We start from the raw sequence: 10,660 nt of genomic DNA, 5'->3' as shown, positions 1-10,660 counted from the left end.
TTTCAAACTATGTAATTTTTTCTTTTGGTTATGAGCTTGTGTCTTTGATTTTGTATCAACATAGAATTTGTTTCTCTGAGGTACTGGACATAGAGTAGCGTATTTCATAGGTTACTGGAATACATGCAGGATACATATGGGGAATTGTGGGAGAATCAAAGTCACTAGTCTTTTATGCATTTGTATCCTCTCCCATTCAAATGAACCGAATCCCCTCCTGTTCATGAACTTTATCATCTTTTTATCATTTGCAATTGCATATGTACAAAACTCCAACCAAATTTTCAGTAATTTGCTGTTTGAAATGCTTGCAAATCAAGCAGTAAATATAAGAAAGTTTATATGAAATCTGAATATCTAAATGGAATAGAGAGTCAGCTGGTCAAAACCCGCTTGAATAGATCGATAAATTTTTGAAAGACTTTCTCATATTTACTGGACGATAAAATTATTGAAAATCTTTATCCGTACAAATCATGCTAAGGGTTTATATTTAGTGGCATGGGTTGTTCTTTTATAACATATTTACTGTAACGAATCAATTATGCATATCTTTTATTCGATCTTCACAAGGATGGTAGCATGGTGGACAAAAATCAGCCTCACAATAACCAAAGGTAATTATCATTTCAAAGACTTCATAGTTAATTGGAGGAGCATTTTGACTTTGAATGAGGATTAATTTGATATAACATCTTCGATCCCTCTCTTTAATTACAAACATAAATTTATGATTCGGATATATATATATATATATATATATATATTAATTACTTGGTTAAGTAACTATCATTCCAAATAAGATATATATTTTTTTTGACATGTCCACACAAGAGGAGGGAGTAAGAATTCGAACTAGTGACCTCCGCTTCATGAGGTGTGGACTCTAGCCTATTGAGCCCTCAGAGATCATTCCAAATAAAACTTTACTTATGTGTATCAAACAATAATTTAGGTTAGAAAAATATATAGAGTCATAGACCTGTCATTGACAGTGAGAGCATGGGACACCGCATACTAGCTGAAATTATGAATATGAGTAATGCTAGGACCGTTATTTAATCTTTTTTTTAAAGTTGATTTGACTTTTAAAATTACCATGAAATTTTGATCTAATAATAATTTTAAAATTCACATAAACTTTGAAAAGATATTAGCTGAAATAATCAATATATACCTTTAATCCAGACCTTTTAGCGATCGAAAATGAACTATCTGAATTTAACAACATAAGCAATAAATTTTTTTTTTTTTTTTTATCATATAAAATTTAAAAACTCTCAAATTAATATATCTAACTTAAAAAAATTTACAATATCACCCTTATCATTAAATTTTGAAGTTAAATAAGACAAAATATAGGTGAAATGTAACTTATACAGTTATACCAGAGGCCACTTTTTTTTTTTTTTTTTGAGTGCTTACGTGGCTCGATACGGCGTGGATCCAAAGAATTATGAGCCCCTACAGGCGACCTCAATCCAAAGAGAAACATGAAAAGACATCACGGGGCTCAATTTATGCCATTCATTTTAAATAAAATCTAAAAGAAATTATAAGCCCCTACAGGGGACCTCAATCCAAGAAGGGGTAACGAAAGACACCTTAACGTTGTAACAACGAAATTTATTTTAGTTTTTTTTTTTTTTTTTTTTTCGTAGTTTTGCTTGTGTTGTTTGGGTTCTTTGTTGATGGATCATGCTCGGTTCTTGACAATATTTTATTTGCACCGTCCATTTAACGGTGGCTCTTTTCTCTACCGGTTGGAGCTCCTAACCGAGCCTTTTTACTCTTATACCGCCTTATGCGGCTCTTAGAAAGGCTTAGATACTTTTTGGATCTATGGTCTATGGTTCGTGTTTCTATCTGTATATTGTCTTTTTCCGTTTGAGTTTTGCTGTTGGGAGCCCACCTGGTTTAATTTTTCATGTTTCCCTTGTCCCTTTGTTGAATGGTATAAAACAAAAAACAACATGGCCCCATCTGCACCGCATGCTGCTGAACATATCTCGTCTTTTGTACAAAAATGCATGGTGGGTATATATATAAGAGGAAATTAATGGCTTCATCACAGAGGATGAGTGAAGGATATTGATTGACCTCATGATCATGGCATCAATTCTGATGATGATGATTGCTCAAATTCATGACCCATTTCGTTCTCAATGCATGCCATGCAACACATAAAATAATAAACCATTCAATTCGAGAGACATGTCCCGACAAATCCTTAACCGGAAGCAACATCACACATTTTTAAATTTGTTCTGGTTAAGAATGATGTTGGTAGCACCGATTAACGACAAAATTAAATGACTTTCATTGGGAGGGAGTGATTAGAGTGGGGAATACACTCAGCATCATAACAATGCCTCCAAATATATGTGGTGGTCCGTAGTGTAATTATATAGTTTCTGAAAAATCCTACTTATTGTTTGTGAGACTCAAATTTAATGAAATTTGTAAAAATATTCATGCCTGAATCTTTAAAAAATTTTATAATTTTTTTTTTTTTTAAAAAAAAAACAACACAGGCATTTTGAAAATTTTGATAAGATTTAACGTTTGAGTATTTAATTACAAAAGTGATAAAATATCAGGAATTATAAGTGAAATTTTCCTAACTCTTCCCGGTTCGAACCCTTTCAGCATTAACCCTTCTTCCACATCTTAAACACCAAACAATAAACACACCACATCAAAACACTCCTACCCATACAAACAATCTCTTTTTTTATCCAACCCTAATTTTACACTTATCCCTTTTTTCCATCAAATCACAACACAACAGCAATCAACACTACTATCATCTCCTAAGTAGCATAACCACAACTTCAAACTTACACTCACCACCTCAAATTCCCAAATTCAACTTTATCACACAACCTCAAACCAAAACTCCAAAAATAATAACAAATAATGAATAAGTTCATCAACACCAACTATTATTGAACAAAACTAAGGGTGCGTTTGGGATTGCGATTTCGTAGAGAAAAAGTGCGATTTTAAACCAAATCGCAGAAAATGAACCGTTTGAAAACTGCGTTTTTAAAAAATTGTGATTTGAAAATGCAAAAAAAATGCTTATTCAAATCGCAGGCAATGTATTATTTTTTTAAAAACACAGTATTTTAAATGGTTAACCTGCGATTTTAAAGGCAAAACTGCGATTTTGCCAAACGCTTAAATGCGTTTTTAAAAATCACTTTTTTAAATCGCACATTTTTAAAATCGCTATTTTTAAATCGCACTTTTTTAAATCGTAAACCCAAAAACGGACCCTAAACCATAAACTCATGAACAAGAAAACCGATTAGAGCTTTTACCTCTTCAAGCTTCTCTCTCTCTCTCTCTCTCTCTCTCTCTCTCTCTCTCTCTCTCTCTCTCTCTCTCTCTCTCTCTCTCTCTCTCTCTCTCTCTCTCTCTCTCTCTGTGGCTAAACAAAATGAAAATCCTACATTTCTATGTTTTAAACTTCAATTTCTTATGTTTAAACGACCCCGTTTAAACAGAATTTTACGCCATTAGAACCCGATGCATCAAACTATAGTAGATGGCTGTCAAATCTCACTTAACTTGCACGTGTGAAAGACTTGTACCATTGATCTTCATGTGCTACTCCCGCACGCGGTGAAACGTGGAGATGCCACCTTATTCGAATAGGGCACTCTGTGCATTCAAACACCGTCAACTCAACTTAGTGACACGTGGAGTTTCTGTCCCGTGAATGTGGTCTAATTCTGTTCGAACGCCACTACTCAAATTTGAACACTCTTAACTTTAACTAAGGAGTTTCTCCCCCCTTTTTTTTTTTTTAATCAAAATGCCTACAAGCCCAACTATGCTCAATCTATTTCCATCAGAATATGTAATTAATTTATTATTTTAAATATTTAAATTTCCATTCATATTTTCTTTTAGCATTTATTTACCACGAGTGTTACATAATCTAAAAGCTAAACGAGCCTTTGTTGCTAATATTACATGTTAGAGATGGTGGCTCATATTCTGAAGTAACACTAGTATCTAGTATCTAGTATAAAGGTTAGGTTAGGTAAGGGTATATAGGAAATTTCAATGTACATCTAAGTTGTACCTCTATCCTTTTTTCAACATAATAAAACTAGTTGTTTGGCCCTATGGACGTAGGCATATTTGTCGAAACACATAAATTATTATTATTATTATTTTTTTTTTTTTTTTTTACATCTTTATTTTTCGTCTCGACAATTTTAACATTCCATGCCATTAATCAGTTACACTTGTCGCTTGCCTTTCGGAAATTTCAAATCCTTGGATTTCATTGCCATTGTTATAAAGGGAGCAAAAAAATTACAACATGCTGCCCTCTCAGAACTTAACCCACTTTTGCCAAAGTTGTGAACACTAGAGACCAGCATTTGTTTATATCTTCATTTGGTCTTCTTTTGGTGCAGATGAAATTGATTTCTATTCTTTCCATGCATATCAAAGTATCATAGGTCAGAGATTTACTCAAAGTGCCCAATTGGTCCATTCATATATACCTGAGAACACATTTCCTTGGACTAGGCATATGCATCCTGTCATTCACTTTAAGCAAATTCTTTCTACATTCATAACAAATTTGCTGCTTATGACAGTTACTGTTCATTCTTTCATATTCTGATTATGCTCAACCCCTTCAAGACATGGCTATTTCGTGACCCATCCATGTCGAGTAAGCCCCAGATACACGATCCCATCGGCAAAAACCGTGTATCGGTTAAGTGAAGATTCAAACAGTCAATCTCGTGGTATTAACCAAACAAATCGATAATTCGAGTTGACCTCGCAGGCTGATTTTGCTGAACTTGAAGCTAGGAAATAATTCCCTTAAATTGAAATATCGTATTGTTCATCCCTAGTGTATAGCCACACACAAATCAATGCGATCACTCATGCAATGTTTATTCTGACTGGATTCTTGAACATTCTGCTTCACAAAGAGAATAGTCTATACTGCAAAATCATGCTTGCACTTCCTCAAATCATCAAAAAAGTGGCGTGGTAAAGAACAAGATTATAGATCGTGCCCTCTTTTAAAGTTCAAGGACAGAAAGTACCTAGAGCAGCACAGTGAAATAAACATATACTTTAACGCAGCCAATAACAGAACAGAAAAGCAATGGAAGTTTTTGATTTTATTAGATTTTGTAAGACAGGAATTTCGTTAAAAAAGTATTACATCGAGTATATAGAAACTGATTCAAACATAAGAATGCAAATAAGAAAACAAAAAAAGAATTACAATGAAGTTTTTGCCAAATGGCGAGGTTGCTGGATGTGGCAGCCAAAGCAAGAGGAGGGTGTACATTAGGACAGGCAAAAGGACATGAACCTGCAGATGTTCTCACACGAGGTTCTTTGTCAACTGTATCTCCTGGCTGAATATCAGTCGCAATTACCAGAACCTAAACAAAAGAGTAAGATGTTAATTAGTAAACTTGGAAATAATTGTTTCTCTTTATGTGCAATGGACATTAAGGGTCCATTTGGATTTGTGATTTCAATAAGTGCGATTTTAAAACATGATTTTTAAAAACGGAGTTAAATGTTTGGCAAAATTGCAATTTAGCTTTTAAAATTGTGCGTTTTCAAAAAAGCACCCCCTTAATCTGTGTTTTTAAATCACAATTTTTTTAACAATGCAATCCCAAACGATTTATTTTTTGCGATTTAGTTTAAAATTGCATTTTTTATCTATGAAATCGCAATGTTAAACGCACCCTAAGCATCAAGAAGGCACCAATACATCATCTCGATGGCATATAACTAGTGCTTAACTATGAGATTATTTGGAACACTTACAAAGATTGCCAGAGATGTGACTGTATCTAAAAGTCAGTTTATTTTTAAGTAGCTATCAGTGCTGAAGATCTGTCATTGTGCGTATGAAATGTGATGTCATTTAAAGAAAGGAGAAAATGAAAGATAATGCTATCTAAGGGTGCATTCTTAAAATAATTTTGTTTTGTATTTTTTGTTTTAATGATTAGAAGAATAAAGGAAAAAGTACTAGATAGGATATAGGATCTGTAGAGAGAGAAATAGAGGGAAAATAACCTGTGGAAAGATGATGATTCAGTCAATTATGGACAATCCCAGTCTGAAATCACAAAAAGAACAGACTTGCAGTCGGCTGCAGAGATAAGAACAAGAGACGAAAGATAATAAGAGAGAAAAATGATCTAAATCATGTGTTCAAACAAAAAAAAAATATATGTATATTAACAGCATGAGTAATGATAATATCTAACGAAAAGAAATTGTGAAGATATATATGTATTAAATAAAATAAAAACCAGTAAGATTTTTAATCTTTATAAAATTTTGCAAGAAAAAACTATTCATTATACACCATTATTGAGTTTAGAACCAATTCTTGTAATGAGGTTTTTATCAGATAAAAGTTGCATTTATATCATATAAAACTGCATTTAATTGTTGATTACCTTGATATCCATCTTCTCAGACAGGAAGCTTAACATATATATGTTTGTTGCAGGACTACCTCACATCAAAGCAGGCCCTGTCTTGCTAGGCTGGGTGTGGAGATTGGGTTATATGGCTTAGAAGTTTCCTTCAACAAGAGGATCATAATCATATGCTTCACCTGCCTTCACAAATCTCCCTTTCACACGCTTTCGAGTATCAGCTCTGGCTTTGCGTGACGCATATCTTATTTGCTTACCAAACCTATATATCAAAAATGTGAAATATCCGTTAGAGTTGAATGTAAATAGAATCTATGAAAAATCTCTATGAAGTACTAGATGTCTAAAGGCAGGCATTGCTGAATGAAAAACATACACCACCAGTCAGTTCAACCAAACTGAAAAAATAAGAATTTATTTATTCATTATTACTCTGATTCAATTGGCATAATCTAAAATCATATCTTCTTTGCATTATTTGAAAAGAAAAAAAAGAAGGAAAGAAGAAGAAGCAGCAGCAAAAGGCTGAACACTACATGCTACACACTAGTTCGAACTTTCAAGAAATAACATCTCTTAGAAAATTGAAATAATATTTTTTCCATGTATTTCACACAGTATATGTTAAAATTATTTGCAACTACCAACATAATTTTGACTTTCTCTTAGAAAATTCAAAAAATATTTTTTCTATGTATTTCACACAGTATATTTTAAAATTAATTGCATTTTATTTGAAGAAATAGACTCTCGTTGTGATTAAGTGTAAGATAATGAATTAGGTTTAATTGACATCAAGAAACAATATCAGGGTGTAGTAGAAATTTCCATATTCTCGCAAATGCTAATTTGGGGTATCTAGGAAAGAGGTGTCACTGTCAGCAGCCATATTTATATCTTCCTAATTCTTAAATATATCAGCGTCAAGAGTGAAATCAGTACCAAAATAATCCAATTTTTTAGACTAATTAATGATTTGGAGCACTTGAAAGAGCAGAAATAGAAAAGATGCCTTACAAGAGCTTCTGGAAACAAAAGGATGTGTGCATATATATATATATATCAAGATTTATAGATATCAAGTTAAATTATCGTTAAATAAAAGTTTGAATTCAGTGCTGAGATACATACATTCGACTTTTCTTTTTTTCATTATATCTCATCTTGGCTTTATCCCTTGCTTGTGGGCAACTAGTCTCCAAATTTGATTCCCAAGGTGATTCAGCTGTTAGAAATACTGGTGACAATCCACAATCTTGATAATCAGCTGCACTACTTTCACCAGTGATGTTGGATAATGAAAGTGATATGCTTGAATGAACTTGCCCAATAGGAAACCCCAAATTGATGTTTCTGGTGCAACTAGGATTCATGAGTAAGCAATTTGCACTATCATTCATGGCCTGCATCATGCTGTTTAACCCACCAACGTGAGAGGATTGCAAAGCCACACAATCTTGTTGCCCTAACGATGACGCCTAAAAGAAAACAATGGTGACAGTCAGTCGCGCACAAAAGCAAATCTTGTAAATTTCAAAAGTAAGTAGAATGCAAATAAAGATTATTATTTTTAGCCATTTTGACAGGTCAGTGAATACTAAAAGATCATGCATGGTGTGTCAAAAATGAATAGTTTAACATAGTAGCAGTGCTTAAAACCCCATATTTGAGCCTATCAAATTAAAACCAAGCTGCAAAATCGATATATAAAAGGCTTATGGTTAACAAAGGAACTGAATTTTACACAGAATTCATGCGATATAATATCATAGTTTTAGATCATCTAAAACACTATTAATAGTACTTCATTTGACTGAACCCAAAAAAAAAAGAGAAGATACTTTTTGAAATGAACTTGAAATGCTATATCGCCATGCATGTTTTCAATTGGGTGAGGGAATTGAGAAGAAGAAAAGTAGAATAATAATTAAAGAGTATTCATCGAAGAGAAATATAAATTTCAAGTAAGGATATAACCTCCAAAGCACTCTCGATAGGACCATTAGATTCAGTGACAGATAAGTTTTTCTCCATTGATTGGCATTCCATTCCTCCATCCCCAAACTGGTATTTGGTAGGACCTTGAGGACAACCAAATATCTCAGCACTTGTTAAGTCTAATGAGACATCATCTACGTTGAGATCTTCACAGAGATCATCACTACTAAGAATTCCAAGATCCTTGAAATTGGAAGTATCCTGAAGCACACGAAGTAAATTAATGCATGACTCAAAATTACCAAAAGTAAAGTCACTTGACAAGTTACATAAAATATTAGGGAAGTATACTTTTAGTTTAAATCTCACTGCTCAGAAAGTCAAAAAGGTTAGCATGTATGCTTCAGATAGATAAAGACACCATGAATCTAGTTTTTTTTTTTTTTTAACAAAAAAAAAAACAAACTTAGCATATAACTAGTTACTTTACCAATTTAAGAACAAGCCTGAAACAAAAAATACCTTTGGCAAATTAGATTCTTCAGGGAAGAAAGGTGCTTGATCTTGGTCTTTGCAGTATGGCCCGGAACTTAGATTTGGTGGAATCACAGAAGACAGTTCCATCCAAGGCTCAAACTTAGAGCAAAGCTCTAGTTCATTCGGCTTGCTTGCCACCAACCGAAATGACCCCTCGTCATCTCTTTGTTCCAAACAGTTGCTGATGCAATTCTCATTTATAGGCAGTGTTCTCATGTTCTCCCAACTACTATCAAAACCAATTGAAGAAGGTGTATCAAGAATCGAAGACCAAATCCTTGACAACTCTGCCAAAGAAGGACAACCCATATAACAATTCAATGGCTGGCATCGATGCCCCTGCCTTGAACACTCATTGCCGTTCAAGTCACAGCCTTGACAAAGAGACATTTTATCATCCATGCATCGGACAATAGCAGGCTGGGAATAGCACTTGTCACATAAGAGTGACCGCGGGTGCCTACGGGACAAAGAATTGGCAGAGTGTACACATCCATCACATTGCAAGCAAAGGCGAGCCAAATCCGATTTACAGTATACCATTGCCCTGACAACCCCACAAAACTCACATAAAGGCTCCATAATCCCTTCTCTAATTACCTAGTTAAAAGTTATTTATGATTCCTCCTAACTCGACAAATACTGAATCAATGCTTGTGGTGGGAATTCGGCTTTATTGTTCCAATCCTCGAACCACAAACTCCTTGATCCTTTGCCATTCCACAACAGCCAAAAAACAAACCATCATTACAAACTAACAGAAACCCTTCAAAAACTTTAACACAAGCATGTGTACTACTGATAGTTTTTCAGCATAAATTATCGATCCCACCATTATATGAGTCTTCCAATCGCATTTTCATACTTATAGTCCAATGATCTTATGTATATTTGCTCAATAAAACAAAATGAGAAAAAAAAAAAAAAAAAAAAAAAAAAAACAAAAAACAAAACTCCTTCATAGTTCCAGAACTCCTAAAAAGCAAGCCATCATCACCAACTAACAAACACCCATCCAAATTTTAACATAAGCAAGCGTCAACTATTTGTTTTATCAGCATAAATTATCGATTCCACCATTATATCAGTATTCCAATACCATTTTCATACGTAAGTCCATTAATATGTACAAAAAATAAATCAATGAAGAAGAATAAAAAAACGCGAAACTCATATGAACGAAAAAGAAGCACTTACCGGTTGAAAAATGCCGAATTCCCACCAAAGAATATACTTAAAACATCATCAGCCAAGATCAAGAAACATCAAATCCATTAATGGGAAGCAAGGTACGGAAGGTAAGGTTGATAAGATCGATTTGATAGAAACACTAAGCTACGTTGGGTTTGAGACACTGTCCGTTATTTATAAAACGTTCTTCCTAGGCTTTCTGGGTGTTGGACACGTGGCAATATTCGGGCAATGGAAAGTGATAGCATAGTGATGTGGATGCGCACAGTTCGGAGCAGGTATACATATGGCCAGCCTTTTTGCTCGGACAGTGGACTGGACGATGGCAATGGAGGTAGATAAGTGAATGAATGAGGTGAGTTTGTTGTACAGAGGATTGGATCGATCATACAACCTTCGTCTTCGCAAAGCTTCCCCACACCGTACACACGCCACCATCATGTCCAAACAGTTAATTTACATGTGTCCTAAATTTTTCAAAACCAATACGAAATTAGGACACAATTTTTTATACCATCCCCCAATTCAATATAAAATTA

General features: G+C 34.0%; 1 protein-coding gene across 2 annotated transcripts; it reads right to left on the bottom strand.

Moving 5' to 3' along the window:
* Nucleotides 1-5,155: 5,155 nt before the first annotated feature.
* LOC133861619 (zinc finger protein CONSTANS-LIKE 12-like) lies at nt 5,156-10,454 on the bottom strand. 2 transcript variants are annotated; one of them, XM_062297408.1, is made up of 7 exons: nt 10,128-10,454; nt 8,916-9,640; nt 8,433-8,654; nt 7,587-7,933; nt 6,474-6,717; nt 6,085-6,160; nt 5,156-5,432 (listed from the first exon to the last, which is right to left on the bottom strand). In XM_062297408.1, the coding sequence occupies exons 2-5, from the start codon at nt 9,510-9,512 to the stop codon at nt 6,591-6,593; spliced, it is 1,293 nt and encodes a 430-aa protein (XP_062153392.1). In that variant the 5' UTR covers nt 9,513-9,640; nt 10,128-10,454; the 3' UTR covers nt 5,156-5,432; nt 6,085-6,160; nt 6,474-6,590. The 2 variants fall into 2 exon arrangements, with proteins under 2 accessions (XP_062153392.1, XP_062153393.1); XM_062297409.1 differs by having other exon boundaries at nt 8,916-9,477.
* Nucleotides 10,455-10,660: the final 206 nt, after the last annotated feature.

This window comes from Alnus glutinosa, chromosome 2, assembly GCF_958979055.1.
Source record: "Alnus glutinosa chromosome 2, dhAlnGlut1.1, whole genome shotgun sequence".
NCBI lineage: Eukaryota > Viridiplantae > Streptophyta > Magnoliopsida > Fagales > Betulaceae > Alnus > Alnus glutinosa.
Note: the sequence above shows the minus strand (reverse complement) of the source record. Positions and strands in the feature narration are given on the sequence as shown.